At 36.5% G+C, this 19,986-nt stretch overlaps 1 protein-coding gene across 3 annotated transcripts in view; it reads right to left on the bottom strand.

Annotated features, from left to right (window-relative positions):
• CCDC87 (coiled-coil domain containing 87) overlaps nt 1-19,986 on the bottom strand; it is a 1,578,580-nt gene that overhangs the window by 878,355 nt on the left and 680,239 nt on the right. For all 3 annotated transcript variants that reach the window (XM_044087903.1, XM_044087902.1, XM_044087904.1), the window contains exon 11: nt 18,960-19,166. In XM_044087903.1, the coding sequence (XP_043943838.1) occupies nt 18,960-19,166 (207 nt within the window). The remainder of the gene's footprint in view (nt 1-18,959; nt 19,167-19,986) is intronic.

The raw sequence follows: 19,986 nt of genomic DNA, 5'->3' as shown, positions 1-19,986 counted from the left end.
AAGCTTCTGGTGTCATTCTAAAAGGATCCAGTATCTGTCTGCCTGGGACGACATGGTCGACAGACCACGATGCTTTGCCAGAGATGGCCTGCACCTGTCGCCCCTGGGATTCAGGATACTGGCTAAGGCTCTTGCCTCCCCTATAGTGCCTTTTTTAGGCAAGGTTCAAATGACAAATTCACCACCGTAACAGGAACAGGCAAGCAAAAACTGAGAGTAATGCTACTCAATGCTAGAAGTCTAAATATCAAAATGCACTCACTCGAAGCACTCCTTAAAATGGAGAACATTGATATCTGTGCAGTGACTGAGACCTGGTTCAAAGCTCTAGAGACTACCCCTGCATTACCAGGCTATAAGTCATACCACACGTTTTGGCCATCTAACCTGGATCAGAACACCAAAAGCAGAGGTGAGTCCATATTCATTAAGGATATCCACACCTTCAGGCTAGTTGCACAGCATAATGCATCCAAGGTTATTCAAGTGCAGCTAACTCTGGGCAAAACTGCAATCCAAATTGTAACTTGCTACAGATCCCCCACCATGCCCCAGGATTCCCACTCCTCTTTTCTTGATATACTGGAAATTATTATGATTCAACCACACCCCCTAATAATGGGTGATTTCAACTACCCCACCAATAACTGGGAAAACTACTCATGTACCAACTCCTTTACTCAACGCTGTCTGGAATTCATAAATTCCAATGCCCTGGATCAACTTATCCACACCTCCACCATTGGAAACAATATCCTAGCTAGACCTAGTCATTACCAACATGAGTGACTGGTGTTCCACACCTGAAATCAACTCCTCGCTGGTCAGATCCGACCATAAGCTAATCACCCTAGATATCTGCATCCTGCCCTCACCCACCATTAAGGAAACCACGGTAAAAAAAATTCTCCAAAGCCAACTTCATGCTTCTTAAGACTTACACGAGTGCATGGATCATGCTATCCCAAACAGAACCAAGACGCTATCCTCCAAAAAAAGGAAGCCAATCTGGTGGTCCCCTGTCATTAACAAACTCTACAACAGAAGGAAGAAACTGTTTTAAAAGAGAGTAAAATCCCATGAGTGGAGGAGCTCCCTGATCAGCCTCAGTAAGACACTGAGATCCCTTATAAGATCCTCCAAAGCTAGCTATGAAAACAAAATCATCACTGATTCTAAGGGCAACCACAAAGCTTTCTATAGCTATGTCAAGAAGCTCAATGGCAACACCCAGATCTGCTCTGAGTTACAGCACAATGGCATAAAAATTGCAGAATCATCTTATATTGCCATACCTCCCAACCATACCGAATTACTCGTTTTTTACCGAGTTTTGGGGTCCAAATGAAGGGGTGCCATGATTCCCGAGTGGCATCCCTTCATTTCCGATTTTTATGCTTTTTTTTTTTTTTGCATTTTTCAATTTTCGCGCTGCTGGAGCTGACATCATCACATGCGCGATGATGTCAGCTCAGACAGGGCTACCAGCCAGTCGGAACTGAGCTCAAGGAACTCATGCCATTATTTCCAGCTGGCGGGCATTAAACAGCAGCTTTGCTGCTGTGTTTTATACAGCAGGCGAGTGGGAATTAGAACGGGCTGACTCTTCACTCTGCTTCCGAGAACGGGCTGGCTCTTCACTCTGCTGCCGAGAACGGGCAGGCGGGTGAGAATTAGAATGGGCTGGATCTTCACTCTGCTGCTGAGAATGGCTTCACTCTGCTGCTGAGAATGGGCAGGCTGCGGGAATTAGAATGGGCTGCCTCTTCACTCTGTTGCCGAGAAGACAGGATGCGAGATGGACTTTACTTTGCAAGCTGCTGGCAGGCACTCAGGACAGGCTGCGAGAACGGAATGAAAAGGCACTTGGAATTAAGTAAGGTAGGGTGTGTGTGTGTGTGTGTGTGTGTGTGTGTGTGTGTGTGTGTGTGTGTGTGTGTGTGTGTGTGTGTGTGTGTGTATGTGTGTGTGCGTGTGTTTTCTTTTTTTTCTGTGATGAGGGATGATTCCAGCTTTATGAATGCAGAGTGTAAGGTGCTAAATTTGCACTAAAACATCAGATTATATTTATGAAAAATCTTTGTCACATAACTAGGCAAAGAAAATTTTATTTAAGTAGAAAACAGAATAAGGATGAGTACAAATCTCTTTAGGGTATTGCTCTCAAAAGTCCTTTACTTTTTCTAAGAATGATAGACTTCATCAGAGTTAGATAGATAGGCCTTTGGGAATGTGATCCAGATTGCTCTAAATAATATCTTTAGATATGGGGAAATAGCACTTGATAGACCAAACACACATATTAATATTGAAGCTAAAACAGAAGAAACAAGTAGATCAAGAAAATGATGGAGAAGCAACAATGAGTGTGACTAACATGGGAAACAATAGTGAAGAAACTGGAGGAAGTACTCCCTAACGATCCATGCAAGGATAACACTGACATTCATTAGTAGTAGAATGTAATTAAATAAATGTTAAAATGAAGCATCATGGACCAGGAGAGTTATTATAAGAAAATGGAATATGATTAGTAGGTGAATGGGAACAGAAACTAAAGGACATACAGATGGAGAAGGAGAGGGGAAAATATTACACCTATTAAGGAGGCTAAAGTTATATACCATAGTGTCACCAGAATCTGGTATATAAAAATAGTATAGGATGACAGGAAGGGAGAATGAAATAAATGTGTTGGAAGATAGGAGCAACTTGAGAGAATCAGACCAAAGGGGCTAAGTATATACACTGGGTCATCTTATTAAAGGGACATTGGAGGAATATTGGAAGAGAAAGGAGACCAGAGTGGTATTTTATACTCATCCACTCAAATGTGGTGATATGAAGCAATCCAGATGATGCAAAAGAAATAGAGAAAGACAAACTTGAAAAGAGGAAAGCAAAAGGCATTATTCCATTTAAAAGAATACATTTTGAAAGTGAAGACTCTATTAGTAAGTGGTTCTTGGGGAAACTTGGGCAGAATCAGTGAGGAATTTGCCTTCCAGAAGTCAAAGTGAATAAAGATTGAGCAGGTGAAAGGAACTACTAAAATAGCTAATTAGAGCAGGAGCAATGGAATACACAAACTATATAAAGATGATATGTGGAAATGCTAGCACTGGAAGTAGAAGAAGAAGCTATAAAGATGGCAAGTTACATAAGATATTAGTCCAAAAGCAATGTTAAAAGAAAACACCTGAGAAGTTTAGAGAAAGGTGGAATATGTTGGAGCAGTACTGCAAACACTAAGAGAATGGAATGAGGCACATAAGAAAACTGAGGAGTTAAAGTAATACACCTGGTGGCTAGAGGTATTTAGGCTCAAACCCTGTACCTTTGGTACAGGGTAAAAAGAGCCTAAAGTCCCTAGCCACCACCATTTCTGAGCTTTGCCTAGATTTTTTTGTGCTAAAAGTTGTTTGTCCAGGTTTTTTGTTCTAAGAGTTGAGAACTATGGCGATAAGTGAGAACTGAATTTGTATTCCCACATTATTGGCTTTGTTTGTCCAGGTTTTTTGTGCTAAGAGATTCAGAGCTATGGTGAGACGTGAGAACTGAATTCACTAAATGGTAGCCATTAAGTTTCAGTCTTCCTATTTTTCAAACTGCTGATTTAGCATAGTAGTATGTTGCACTGACTGTAGTGTATAGTGTTCTGGATTCAAGACTTGCTAGTAACATGTATGGTGGTAACACAACATTTTATTATAGCAACTTTTTATAATTATACAAGCAGTGTTTAATATGTGTCCCTGAAAAGTCCCTAGCAACCACCACTTGTGAGCTTTGTCCAGGTTTTTTGTTCTAAGAGTTGAGAACTATGGCGATAAGTGAGAACTGAATTTGTATTCCCCCATTATTGGCTTTGTTTGTCCAGGCTTTCTGTCCTAAGAGGTTGAGAGCTATGGTGAGAAGTGAGAACTGAATTCATTAAATGATAGCCATTAAGTTTCAGTCTTCCTATTTTTCAAACTGCTGATTTAGCATAGTGGTATGTTGCACTGGCCCTAGTATATAGGGTTCTGGGTTCAACATTTGCCAGTGACATGCATGGTGGTAACAACATTTTATTCTAGCAACTTTCCAAAATTATACAAGCAATGTTTAAAATGTGTCCTTGGTTTTTGACCCCCCCCCCACCCAAAAAAAAAAAAACTGAAATTGAAAATAAGTGCAAGAAGCTATGTAAGATGCCTATGGCTTACACTACTGACGTTCTGTTTATAGTTTGGGTGTGGAAGTAGACTTTTATGATGGAAACGTTCTGAATTGGGCAGTTTTGTAAATATTGGTTCATGCATTTTCTTTCATTGCCTACAGTACAGCCTACTGGAAAAATGTTCAAACAATAAATTTAAAATGTGCTCTGCCTAACAAGTGTGCTGTATTATACAAGGAATATAACTTAATAAACTCAGGAAAGTGTATCAAAGAAAAGAACGCATGAATGTTTCTTGTTTTGTATGCAAGGGGCCAATAATTTGAAAACAGCCCAAAGATAATCTTTATCCACCACTGGTCAGATGCATTTTCTTTGGATGTGGTGCAGGTTTCATTGTTGTTTCAATGAATGTGAGTTTCAAGGGCAGAGAAGTTTTAATGCCAAGTCTATTTTCATTGTGAGACAGTATTGCTTTGTTTATCAGATGTCTGTTAGTTTTTGTGCATTAATGTGCTGCAAAATGTAAAAATAAAATCCAAATAATCATTGTACAGGTAAAGCAGTAAGCACACATTAGTGTTTATGGTAAATGGAGTGAAATAGCCAGGTAATGGGGCATTGGAAGGCTGCAGGGGGACTCTGATGCCATATTTTGGTTGTCTGTTTTTCAGTTTGCATTTGAAAGTTGGTATCCCACAATTCCATTGGAGTGGGTGGGGTTACACAATTATGTATGCAAATTATATGTTAATCAGCGTACAGATTTGTACCTATTTTTCATGGGCCTTGTCCAGATTTTTGATGATTCCAGGTTGAGAGGTATGGATATTGCCAACATTCTGGCAGATAGGTTCAGTGCTAACTTTACCCCCCTCTCACCCCCTAAAGGGCCCATATCTATACAAGAAGAATGCAGAGTCCCTGTAATCACATCTATGCAGGTAAAAGCTGCACTCTCTAAAACCAAAAATACAGCATCCATTGGACCGGACAACATCCCAGGCTGCGTTTTACATGAACTTCAGAATGAACTAGCTCCCCACCTAAGCACCATTTTTCTATCATAGTCTCACATCAGGCTTTGTGCCCACTGAATGGTGCACAGCAACAGTTATCCCACTCCACAAAGGGGGAGCCACCACTGATCCTGGGAATTATCGCCCTATTAGCCTGATGAGCCTGGTCTGCAAAGCCATGGAACGTATCATCATGGAACTCATAAACAAATACATTGGTAACCTACAAACTCTGGACCCCACCCAGTTCAGGTTTGTGAAAGGCAGATCATGCCTTCTGAACCTAATCGACTTCTTTGAGGCAGTCACCAAAGCCGTAGATGAGGGTAATGTGGTTCACAAAGCCTATCTTGACCTTGCCAAGGCTTTCAGCACCATCCCCCATTCTGGAATTATAGCTAAACTCACTAAACTAGGTATAAATCCCTGCATCATAGGATGAGTTGCCAACTGGCTCACTGAAAGAATCCACACTGTAAAAGTTGCAGACTCCAAACTGACTTCAAATCAGTGACAAGTGGAGTACCACAGGGCTCAGTCCTGGGACCTCTCCTGTTTGGTATCTACTTCTCTGAACTACAGGCTAACACAGAAGGCCTCTGGCTAATGAAGTTTGAGGATGACTGCAAACTAGGAGCCATAGTCGAGTCCCCAAATGATGTGGACATCCTACAGAAGGGCCTCACTGAGATAGAAGCCTGGTGTCAGGGGCATGGCCTCAAGCTCAATGCCAAAAAGTACATTGTCATCCCCTTTGGTAAAATCTCTGTACCCATGAAATACCACATAAACGCCAGTCTACTTACTTAATGCCGAATGTGTGATAAGAGACCTTGGGACCCAGGTGGACAGTGGTCTACTCCTTTGATAATCACATCACCACAGTAGTCAGGAAATCCTTCTATGTGGCACACCTCAGCACAAAAGGGTTCTCATCCAGGAAAAAAGAGGTCAGTGTTCCCCTCTACTCAGCACTCACTAGATCCATTACAGAGTACAACACCACTTTTGGAATGTACCTCACAAGACATCTGCAGCAGCTGGAAAGGCCACAGAAGTACCTCACAAAGAGGATTACTGGCCTCAAACAGATGCCCTACATTGACCGTCTCAAAAAAACTCCAGCTTTACTCTGTAGCATATCACCTACTCCGAGGAGATCTCTGCCTAACATATAAAGCTATGTTAAACCCAGATCTGTTGGACATGCTACACCTTAAGAAATCCCAATCCCTCTGAGCTACACGCTCTAGGGACCTAAACCTTGTCACCACAATAAACTGGACATGCTGGAGGGATAGATCCCTGTCCTAGAGACTTCCTATACTCTTGAACAAGCTACCCATCTATGTCAAGCAAAGGTCCTCATTAGCACTCTTCAAGAAAAATCTTGATGAGTGGATGGGAAATAGGAACTGCACCCCGGGGATCACCTCTGTGGATCTGCTTAACAGGGGCACAGGAAATTAACTTTCTTGGGTGGCGTAAGCCAGGGAACCTTGTTGGCTAGGCTTACTAATGCCCTTGGGCCAATAACCTAGTACCTACCTATGAACCTATGAACTATGTCAAATTAGTATCGGACATTATAAAATATGGGAAGTTCAAAATTTGGAATTTAAAGGCAAAGACATATGGAATAGGAGATAAAAGAACAGAAATAGATTTTTTTTTAAAAGTTTAGTAACAGTAAAACAAAAAGTGCTAATGACAGGATTTTCAGACCAGAGGGCAATTTGGATTTTGATAAAAGGAAATACTGATTGTATAAAAATAGGGAAAGGTTTTAAAGGAGTGAATGAGGTGAAATGAACCAGCCAAGCGATGAAAGCCACAAAAACAGGAAACCAAAAGCCAAGAAACGAAACCGGACTGGCAAATAAACGTCTTAATAAGTTTAAAGCAGCTTAAACAGTTACTCTGTTTTAAATGTTTAAGCTGTTTTAAACTTATTAAAACATTTATTTGCCAGTCCGGTTTCGTTTCTTGGCTTTTGAATGAGGTGAAATGGAATGTTACAAGGAGAGAAGATGTTATGAGATTATGGCAAGATCATGTAGAGTTTTATAATAATTGGTCAGAATGGTGGTTAAGTTTCAAACTGAAATACAAAAAGTGTTATGTGACATGGGAGAAAGAGAAAATATATATGGGGAAAATAAATTTATGTAAAGATACAATCAATTGTCTAGAGAAAAAAATATTCTTTAAGGAACAGGAATTATATGAGATAAATAAAAAATAGAATATTTATTCAATAAACAAACATGTTTTCTGAAGGGAAAAAAAGAAGAAATCACCATATTTAAGCAAAATAACTAAAGAGAATAAAAGTGTAATGAGAGAAATGAAAGACTCATCAGGTATAATATATAGTACACAGGAAAAGATGATGAATATAGTAAAATAATATATTAGGACATTATTTAAAGAACAGAGGACAAAAAACATGAAAGGAATGGAAGGTACCTGTATTTTCTGACAAGGATAATAAAGAATTGGAAAAAGAAATAAAAACAGAGGAGTTAGAGCACAGAAGAATTAAAAGTAATGACTTTAGAGTCAGCAAAAGGACCAGATGGAATAGAATACAGGATGTATAAAAATTTGACTGTAGAGCAAAAAAAATGTTTTTTTAAAGGTACTAAATGAATGGTTGAATAAAGGTTTTATGTTTTAACAGTTATGTAGAGTGTTATTAGATTTATATGGAAAAAGGTGAGAAATACAGAATTAGAGACCAATACACAGATTATCAGCTTTATTAAAATTTTACAAAAAATGATAGAAAAGAAAGTGAGTAAAGTTATAAATGAATATGTATTTGGTATAAATGGGAAAAGGGCTCAGGATTTATTATTAATAATTAAGGAATCAATAGCGGATATAGCACTACAAATGTTCAGGTGAAAGTAATGGTAGGGGATTTAAGTAAATCTTTTGATTCAATTCTTCATTCTGCATTATGAAATATATTTGAAATCTATACTATAAGCAAAAAGATTAAAAATGTTTGTAGTACAGCATATAGGTATAACATAGTGAAGGCTATGGTAAATGTGTGGTTAAGTGAAGACATACAGTTAAAGAAGGGTGTTAGACAAGGTTGTCCAGTGAGTGGTGCACTATTTGTATTAGTAATGAATGGAGTTGCATGCGAGTTTCTTATTTAACAAATATGTTCTGTTCCTAATGCTAAATACTTTACCAATCTCCATATAAGTGCAATAATTGCATGCACCACATGTCGTCATGCCCGGGTCTCTAACCATTTCTTGAACCCCATTCTTACAATCAAGCCAACTTTTCAAATTTTTCCCCCTTTTGTATATAACTTGGGGCAGTTAAAAAAAGTTTACACCTAATGACCACTGGCCAGTTTAAAGTTGCCAATTTTTAAAGACTATTCCCCTAAAATCTGGGGTGTTGATATTGTATGTTAAGATCAACCTATGTCTTTCCATCCGTTCATCAATGGCAATGTTAAATTGACTTATTTCCTGTTCCACAGTAGGACATTCATTTTCATAACAGAGAATGGGTCTATACAACCCTCTACTTCTTTTACACTGAACTTCCTGTATGAGTTTGTTAACTAATCCTGCCAGGTAACCCCTCTTTGTGAACATCCCAAACAAATTTATACATTCATCAATAAAGTCACTAGTCTTGGTGGTCATTCTTCTTGCAGGGACTAGCTGTCCTTTAATAACTGACCTTTTTTGCTTGATAGGGTGACCGCTTGTAAAATGTAAAAATGTGTTGGAATATGTTATTTCCTGTGTATTGTTGAAAAATAACTACTTCTCTCCCTGTCCTTACTTAATTTAATGTCAAGGTAAGATATGTTATGCTCATTAAATTCAAATGTGAATTTTACAAACAAAAAATAGTTCTGAAGGGCTTACGCTTATGGCAATACCCCACAGGGTTGGAAGCAGGGTCTACTTGTCCCTCTCCTGTCTGTGTGACACTTTTACCCTTTAGTTTGATTTATATAAATGTACATACGTGTATATACGGTTTCACTTCATAATGTCAAAAGTTCATAACATCTAATTGCAAAACAGCGAGACCAAATGATCGAAAATTCAAAACATCTATAACTCATAACATCAAATCTAGTTCGATATGACGTATCATAGTTTTGATACTGACTGAGTGGTTTTAGTTGCATACATATATATATATATATATATATATATATATATATATATATATATATATATATACACATACATTTATACATACACATTTATATAAATAAATATATATATATATATATATATATATATATATATATATATATATATATATATATAGGTCCACTTTACATTACTGAAATCTCAAAATACTTAAATTCATTTGAGTGACTCCACAATCCCGAATGTTCAAAATACTGAAAACACATCTGACTGAATTTCAGAATATATATCTATACATATATATATATATATATATATATATATATATATATATATATATATATATATGTAAGTAAGGGGGTAAGAAGAGTGTGTGACTGAGTGGTTTTAGTTGTTATAGTTTATTTATTTTAGTTTGTATGTATTTTTAATTAGATAATGAGGAGATGTAAATGGTACCGATATTATACACTCAGAGGTATTGCAAAAAATGAGCCTGAAGTGTAAGTGCCTTACAATCGTGACTTACTCCACTTATTTAATGGTCATCCTTTTTTTTTTTCCAGTTTGAACTTAACAGTATATTGTGTGTGATTATTTTATGTTTTGTGCTGTACTTCAATATAAAATAATTATTCTACCCCTTTTAACTAAATGATTGTTGTGCAGGCTTACTGTTTTTTTTAACAGTATGGAATCAGGGTTGTCATTTAAGGGACCTTTCTGCCAAACTGTTATGAACTATTACTAATTACACAGTTCAGGTTATAAACAGGAGCTAACACTACATTACACCTCAAATGAGTTCTTGGTTATTGAATCCCTACAGATAAGGAGATGTGCATATCCGTAACATTGTGCTTCACAATCATGTGTACTGCTTTTCACATAACACGATCTCAAAAATAGTCACTATAATAATGATTCTGAAGGCAAATGCAATATCTGAATGATGTATATGTACAAGCAGTAATGCCATCTTCCCATCATTTTAACTTAATTTAGATGATGTGATTATGTTGTCATAAAACTGAATGGTGGGGAATCCAAAGTAGACAATATATATATATATATATATATATATATATATATATATATATATATATATATATATAAAACAGCAGCAAGCCACCCCCACCCCATGGCTTTATAAAATTTGTTTAGCTGATGGTATGTTTGCTGCTTTTATTTAATCGAATTTCTGTGATGATTTTTATGTGTGACTTATTTCTACCTTAATACACATTTTATTCATGCAGCATTTTACTTTTGTATACTCTATCTGCAGATTTGGTCAAGCAGACACAGGCTTTCTACAGTGTGTGTGTGTGTGTGTGTGTGTGTGTGTGTGTGTGTGTGTGTGTGTGAAATCTGGTCTGACTCCTAGTTTAGAGTGGGTCTATATTTACCCATTGAATGAACTTTCCATCAAATGGCTAATCATCAAACACTATCCATCAAAACTCCTGTTTACTGAACACTTACATCATCGTAAAGAACACCATCAAATACGCATAGTTGGTCAACATACACACAATGAAAGATAATACACACTTTCCAGTATGCTAGAATAAGGAAATCTGTCCTTTCCCTACTGTAGTTTGATCTTGGAGTTGGTATACATAATTAGCAGGGGATGTGGAGTGTGCAGCCCCCACATGAAGAGGGTCCAGTGTTAACCGGATTCTGCCCCCCCACAACCCCTGCTACTTATATATATTAACTCCAAGATTGTAGTACAATAGGGAAAGGGCAGATTTCCTTATCCCTAACATACCAGTAAGTGCATACTACCTTCTGTTGTGTGTATGTTGTCCAACTATGCATATTTAATGATTGTCTTTATGATGATGATATGAGTGTTTGATAAAAAGGAATTGCAATGAATAGTATTGTATGGAAAGTTCATTCAGTTGCTAAATATAGACCCAGCTACAATAGCTGTTTTCTGTTGCTCTGGGGATTGATTTTGCTTTATACAATTCACTTCTTGTCTTTTCCTACAGTATGCTAATTTGTTTACTGTTTATGGGTGATGCTTTCACTTTCTTTTTTTAGGAAAATTGTTATTAATTTAACAAATTCACAATAAATAACACATAAAAGGAAGAAATTCAACATCACAAAGGAAAACATGGACTCAGCAAGGTAATCTTATACAATTAACACATTAAGAGTCTTGGTATTTCAATAGCAACATTTCAAGGCTATCCCAACCACAAAAATTTAGATTTACAGACCTTATTTTGATCACTTATTTTTCAGTTTTACATAGCACTGCTGTTAAATTTAAAATTCTTTGAATGTAGGAACTGAGTTTGATTCTGATTTTTTTGTAATAACTTTTCTACTTACTGCTAGTAAACTTCTTACTGATCTAGTTAAAGAACAATCATCAGACCATAACACCTTAAAAAACATACTTATCTCTTTCCAATATACATTTAGATTTTCACAATCTATAAACATGTGCGTCCAGTCAGCTTTTACAGCTTTAGTACATATCCAACGGACTGAAGAAGTCATTTTACTAAACGTAGCTTGTTTATATGAAGTAACAAACATTCTATGTATATATTTCTACTTAAAAACTTTCCAGTATAAACTTGAAGAAGTTTGACTAACTGATTTAAGTAAGAAAGTTTTATTCTTACCTTCTGTTGAGTCGCTCAATCCACTACTATCTAAAAAGTTCCAGAATTTGCATCCAAATTACTATTATTTATAATTAATTTATATAACTTGGACAGGCTTCCTTTGTAGGTCATTTTACCTTCAATAATCACATTCACATTTTTATATAATGGGGGAAGTTTTATGTTCCCCTTCACTCATATTACCTACAAATTCATTTAATTTCTTACTGATGAATAGTATTAAATGCTTAACAGATTTATCCAATTTATAATCTTTCATTAAGAATTCTGGCAACTTAGCTTTTCCTTTTTCAAAGTAAACCATAATATTAATCCAGTCCCTTTTAATAAATTCATTTTAAAATTGTTCTGAGTTTCCTTAAATTTAGAGGTGTGCAATTTGAAAGCACAATAAATTACATTTAATATTAATGGTGTTTTAAAAACACATTTCTTAACTGTTTTAAGAATTGATTTAATAGATGCAGAGTCTAAAGACTGAAATAAAATTTCTTCTAAGGTAAATTTTATTACACAGATGAAAGGATTGTTACATATTTCTAATTTATCATGCTTGATAAACTTATAAGGATTTAGTATAATATGCTTCTGAATGTTTTTCCATTGACTAGTATAGGGTGAGTCAATCCAGAGTATAATTAGAGTTAACATTTTCAGCAACATAATAACATTCTTCATCTGGGGAGCTAATACCACCATACTCCCATAATCCTATATGATTTCTATAAGCAATTCTCATTTTTTAGGATACCATAAGAATGAAGTTGACATTTTTTTCTGTTTTCTTTAAAAGTTTTTTTGTCAGGTATTAATTTCTACTGTGAAATTTTAATAATTTTTCTCTATCTATATGTGCAACTGTTTCCTGCATTGAGAATGAAGCATTTTAATTTCATTCATCTACACTGCAGTGTAGTTCTGAATGACAATAAAGTTTTCTTTGACTTGACTTTTCTTTGACTTGACTTTGACTTGACTATTGAAGGAAATCATTATATAATCTTTGGTAACATAATCATTTTAATAAGTTTTAACCTATCCTCAAAAGTTAAAAAAGCATACATTCCATTTTTTAATAAGTAATACTTCTTCAACATCTTTTTCAAAATTATTATTAAAAATCTTACTCACATCTTGATAGATTTTTAATCCTAAATATTTTAGTAATTTTCCTTCCCAATTATATTTATATTTATCTTTAACGTTATTAAATGCGTTAACACTAAAGTTTCAGTTTTATTATTAACAAATTTCAGCAGTGATACTTCATGAAACTTTTCAATTTCCTCTTCTATTTCTTTGATTGAATAATTTAAATCTCCTACATTTAGTAAAATATAATTTGCAAACGTTGTATTTTAGATTGCTTTCACTTTCTGCGTGAGTTTTAACTTTTTGAATGCTGTTTAATACTCCTAATTGACATTCTAGTGGTTTTATTACAGTAAAGTATTTTTAATTTGTGTTACAATCCGGAATCCTGTTTTGATCTGTTTCTTTTTTTAGTTTATATGTAGACTGTAATGCATTTGAGTCAATGTGCATGTGGGTGCATGTTTCTGGTGTATTTTGTTAATTTTTGTTGATTTATTCATTTAACTTTTTTTGAGTATTCCTGTGTTTGATATTGGCTTTTAAGTCACATAAATACATACCAAACAGGAGGGGACCCAGGAGAGACTTGTGGGTCATTGCTAGTGACTGTCATTCTTTTTTTAGAGCACACACCTCTGGTGTTAATTTTAGTAATGTAAAGGTTTCTGCCAAACAAATAATTACCACCAATACAATGAACTATATATGGATTAATAATGAGTTGGGAGAGTTTGTCAATAATCCCAGTATTGTGGATAGTGTCAAAGGCCTTAGCAAGGTCTAAATAAGCAGTTTTGATTGCATGCCCCCTATTCATTTGCCTCAGTGATCTTTTCAAAGAACTTAACCAGGGTGAGCAAGCACAATCTGCCTTTTACAAACTGAAACAATGTATATCCATGGATATGCTCACCTTTATCATTTCTTACTTGCTCATATATAATGTATTCTAAAGCCTATATGTATTTTAGTAGAGATTTGCAGGTAATTAAGGATGTACTGATTTTTTATTTTATATCTCTCTGGATATATATATATATATATATATACATATATATATATATATATATATATATATATATATATATATATACATATATATATATATATATATATATACATACACATATACATATATATATATATATATATATACACACACACACACACACACACACACACACATATATATATATATACACACACACACACACACACACACACACACACACACACACATATATATATATATATATATATATATATATATATATATATATATATATATATTACATGTATGCATATGCATTCTTGTAACTCCAAAAGTTTTGCAGTCATTTGGTTGAAAAGCTTTTGTGGGTATAAAAACAGAATATGCACAAAAAAAACAGAATATGCACAAGTCGGCTGTGGTGGTGGTGCAGCGGTTAGCATTGTCACCTCACAGCAAGAGGCTTTTTGGTTCGATTCTTAGCTGGTGTGCCTTCTGTGCAGAGTCTGAATGTCCTCCCTGTGATCGACTAAACTTTAAAAAGACATGCAGGTAGGTGCGTGATTGTGTGTGTGCCTTTTTTGAAGGTTGGGCGCCAGGCTGGCAACTCAACACCATAAAATCTATTGCCAATCATAAGAGGACTGGTGATCCATTGTGGCAACCCCTAACCAAGAAAAGCTGAAAGACTTTTTATGCACAAGTTAGTGAATATGCTGTGTGAATTACATATAACTGAATGTAGTTTTATATAGTGTAGGTAAGTAGCATTGTGCAGAAAAAATTATGTTTGAATGAAAAGGTGGTGGTTATGACGATGTGTAAAACCGAGTTATAATGGCTGCTGTCTATGTGCTGGTGTTTGCAGGTTAGGATCAAAGTAATGGTTAGGTAAGGGGATAGATTCAAAGTTGTACATGTTTCATGTTGCCTGTGTTCTGTATCTTTTGATCTTGTGTAGTGGTACCATTAGAAAAGAGGCTTTTACTAACATAATGTGTAGGCTTAAGGTTAAGAGCAAGGGCAAAGATAGGGCTTAGGTTAAGGTTAGGGTTAGTGCACATGAGTAAGGTGGTGCAGGGGGTCAGTATAAGGCTTTGTTAGTATGAGACTAGTATTCTCTATTTTGTTAGATGCTCTTAGTAGTCATTCAATGTTTTGTACTTCCCTCTTTTTGTTCCACCATTTGTGATTTTCTCTTTTGAGTTTTCAACATTTCATGACAGAATTATATATAAATAGAAAGATATGTAGATAATTCCATCTAAATGAATCAAATGTAAACTAAGTCCATTTTATCATAATGCTGTTGACTGACTAGTTATTTGTGGCCAGTGTTTTATTTTACTTTTTATTCTTTTATTTTAACTTTTTTGTTCTAATAGTTGCACACTTCATTGCTTGGGTTTTGATTTAGACAGACAGTGTTATTTTTTAAGGGAGGGGTGTACTATATTTGTGAAATGTAAGATTTTTTTGGCAATGTAGTTAATAGGAGTTGTAGTCTGTGTCTGACATCATTTTTATGTTGTTTTAAGCTTTATTTTTCTTTAAATATGTGTCTCTATTTTATGTGTAGGGTGTTGATTCTGCTTTATTTTTTAGTGAGTAGAGTAAAAATGACAGGTTCTGAGAAAGTTTAGTAGCTTTGGTAACCCAACAATGAATGAGATAAATCATTGCTGACATGTCACAAGAATGTACAAAACACCTAAATAATGTAACAGGTAAAAATACTTATCCTATTCTTTAACTATGTGGTCTGCAATTGTTATTATAAATACACAGTGACATGCTGAGAGAAGAAAATATGTAATTTGTTTTTAAATGTGCTGCCATATGGAGTATAGGAATATTCTCACAACAATTAGTCAGGCAAACGCTAAGTATAAGTCATCGTAATAAGGTTAAGAATCAAAAGTTCATTCCTCAACCAGGTGTTCAGAATGGGTGAAATGAGGCCTGCCTGCAAGACCCTGGAAGCATGGAATGTGAGAACCAAGTCAGAGCTATCATGAAAAATTATACTTGTAAGAAACATCTGGAGATTAGAACTGTGACTGTGGCCTAGTCAGTGCCTACAACCTGTGACTTTTTAAGACAGTTTGCCACCAGAAAAAACGTGACAGACTATAATAATGATTGGTGGAAAAGTAGCCAAAAACACGTTTTTTTTTCTAACCAAGTAAGCAATGTGTTTTTAATTTCCTGTGACTTTATGAAAAATAAGCCTGTGATTCATGGAAGTCCTGCCCCTCTGGTTTCTCCTTGGACCTTACATATGTAGAGAAAACAATGGATTCTAACATATTTCATTAACTCTCAAATGATGATTGGAACAGCCACAACCAAATGTCACTATGTGAGAAGAACATGGGAGTGTAAGCCAATGTTAATTTTTAAACAAATGGCATAATATCAATATCAGCACTGTACTGGTTCAAGACTAGACTTGTGACGAGTAAAGCAATTACTGCTATAGGATTTTTGACCACCAGAGTCTTATGAAATATAAAATAGCCTGGGGTGGTTATTGATGCTGCAACACTCTTCCTTGAAGAAGGCTCAGCTTATGACCTGTAGTCTCATTCATAATTATTGGAAATCCTTTTCATATTCTCATTAAGCAGGTACATTTATATTTGAAAAATGCGCAGGTGAAAGCTGCTCTCTCTAAAGCTAAAAACACAGCATAAATGGGACCGGATGGTGTCCCCGGCTGTGTGCTACACGAGCTAAATGAGGAATTAAACCCGCACATAAGGCAGCTGTTTAATCTCAGCCTTACCACAGGATACGTGCCCAAGGAGTGGCGTACGGCAACTGTGGTCCCACTCCACAAAGGCGGCGCCTCTACAGACCCTGGTAATTACCGCCCCATAAGCTTAACAAGTCTAGTCTGCAAAGCTATGGAGAGGATCATAATGGAGCTCATAAACAAAGATATAGGGGACTTGCAGACATTGGACCCAACCCAGTTTGACTTTGTCAAGGGAAGATCATGCCTTTTGAACTTGGTCGACTTCTTCGAAACAGTCACCAAGGCCATTGATGAGGGAAAGGCAGTCCATACAGCCTACCTTGACCTTGCAAAGGCTTTCGACACAATACCCCACTCGGGTATTGTAGAAAAACTTACCAGCTTAAATGTAAACCCATATGTCACAAGATGGGTTGCAAACTGGCTAAAGGACAGAACCCACAGGGTTAGAGTTGCTGGCGCTATGTCAGACTCCAAGCCGGTCACAAGTGGTGTCCCACAGGGCTCGGTCCTTGGCCCCCTATTGTTTGGCATCTACTTCTCAGAAGTACAGGCCAACATGGGAGGACTTTGGCTGACAAAGTTTGCAGACGACTGCAAACTGGGCGCCATAGTGGAAAGTGCATCGGACACGGATATCCTTCAGAAGGGACTCACGGAAACAGATAGCTGGTGCCAGAGCCATGGCCTGAAGTTAAACGCCAAAAATGTATAGTCATACCCTTCGGGAAAAACAAGGTAACCCCAAGCTACCATATAGGTGGCAATCCACTAAGCACAGAAGAGGTTATCAGGGACCTGGGGACCCAGGTTGACAGTGGCCTTTCTTTTGACACTCACGTTGCTAAAGTGGTTAGAAGGACCTTCTACATTGCCCACCTGATCATGAAGGGATTCACATCCAGATCTAGTGAGGTCATTGTTCCCTGTACTCTTCACTTATCAGACCAATGATCGAGTACAATGCCCCATTCGGGATGTATCTCACCCGACATCTGCAGCAATTGGAGAGACCCCAAAAGTTCCTCACCAAAAGGATAAAGGGACTCCAAAATCTGTCATATGCTGCCAGATTGAAGAAACTCCAGCTCTATTCAGTCGCATACCGCCTGCTCAGAGGTGACATGTGCCTGACATACAAGGCCATGTCCAACCCGGAATTAATGGACATGCTCCACCTCAAAAAATCCAAATCCACCAAAACCACTAGAGCAAGCGACTTAAACCTTAGCACGAATATAAATAGGACGTGCTGGAGGGATAGATTTATCACTCAGAGACTCCCTATGCTGTGGAATAGAATCCCGGTCCATGTGAGGCAGAGCACCTCGCTGACTCTGTTCAAGAGAAATCTAGACCTGTGGATGGGAGATCGTAGGTTTACCCCGGGAATCATCTCTGTGTCACTGCTGGACAGAGGCACAACAAACTAATGGGCACAGTATTTTTTCATATAAGGGGTGGCGTAAGCCACAAAAATTTGGGCTAGGCTTATAAATGCCTTACGGCAGATAGCCTAGTATAAACCTATGAACCGATGAACCTATGAAAGCTCCCAGATAACACTACTGTCTTTGACTTTATTGCTAATCTCTATTACTCCTTGCAGTTCCTAGGACTAAGAAACTTATAGCAAGGTTTGGCATCCTTATACTTGGTTATAACAGACAGAGGCATGTGAGGAGGGGGGCATCTTCTTGCATGGGGTTGTGGAGGTAAAGCCATCACCCCAGAAAGAAAATTCATAGTAGGTCTGCTTGGTTAGCTGAACTCAAATGAACCATTTTTAATTCATGGATCTTTGAAAGACCCAGCCAAATTTGACACTTCTTTTGTATAATGAAGTTTAAAACAGATTAACTGGTCTATATTTCAGTATACTAAAAATGTTTTAGAATAGGTACTATTGCACAGACAGCAGTCCACAAGTCCACAGGGTGTTTTGATCAAATGCTAAAACACCTGAAATGCTGCCTACAAGAAAAGCTCTTTCACTATTCTGTTATTTTCATTATTGCTAAATTGTGATATATTAGACTGAAATCTGTTCATAAAGAATTATTAGACTTATAGACTACATTGTCACTTATTTACTAGTTTATAAATGGACTATAGTAAAATAATACTACCTCTTCCAAAAGATCATTGTAGACTGGAGGGTGTGGTTGAATGTTGACAGAGTCAGGAAGAACTCGCTCAGATACTTGGACATCTGCTGTTCTACACACATATGTCTTGGAAAATTTCATATCCACTGTGGCTGCTTGGGGGAATTCTGGCTCTGTGAAATGTACCTTTCCAGCAGTCTTTTCTGCCTCCTCTTCGTCTTCCAGAAGCTAAGGCAAAATATATAAATTTAAATCAGAATTTGATAAAGCAATGAATTTTCTTAAAAGTACTTCGTAATTAACAAATTTATTTATAATATGCACATCAATGGATAGCAGCTATGTGCTTCCTCAACTTTTTCCAATTATGTCGCAGGGTCTACAGCCGTTTGGAAATTACAGTAACATTAAGCATTTCCATGCAAAATTTTTGAATAATGAAATGAAGATTTAAACAATACTGCTTATCAATTTTCTGTGAAAAAGCAGCAACTTATTCATATTCCATTTTAGACAACTAGTACTACTATGACAGCTCCAAATATTTTGCTAACAATAACGTTTCTCTGGGGTATCTATTGTCTTAAAGTACCATTACGGGCAAATGATGAAAAAACATACACTTTTTTATCTTGCCATGAATTACTGCACCTTCCAAAGCATGCTGTTCTTACTCATGTACTACACGTTTTCTGAAAAAAGTTTGCAAAAGTGTCAACAAAGTACTGAGATAAATAAGACTTTTTACAAAAAGCAAATTTGCAAGTTTCGGTTTATGGCCAAGCTACTTCTCCCACCTCCCCTCTTTCAATGAGCTAGAGCCTTACATTTCCAGCATGGCTAGATTCAACTAATTAGTCAACTTTGCATGACAATAGATATCAAACAAATCCCAGCCTGGTGTGCCACTAAAACTGTTCCTTTATATGTCTCTTCACATCTGAATAGCATTACCCAGGAATTATTTCTAAAAAAAGCACACACATCAATCCAGAGTTTAGGCTAATCTATCCATTCCTTAAAATGTGTACAGTAAAATATTTGATTT

Source organism: Protopterus annectens, chromosome 11.part0, assembly GCF_019279795.1.
Source record: "Protopterus annectens isolate FY-2018-M chromosome 11.part0, PAN1.0, whole genome shotgun sequence".
NCBI lineage: Eukaryota > Metazoa > Chordata > Ceratodontiformes > Protopteridae > Protopterus > Protopterus annectens.
The sequence above is the reverse complement of the archived record's forward strand: the minus strand, read 5'-3'. Positions and strand labels throughout refer to the sequence as shown.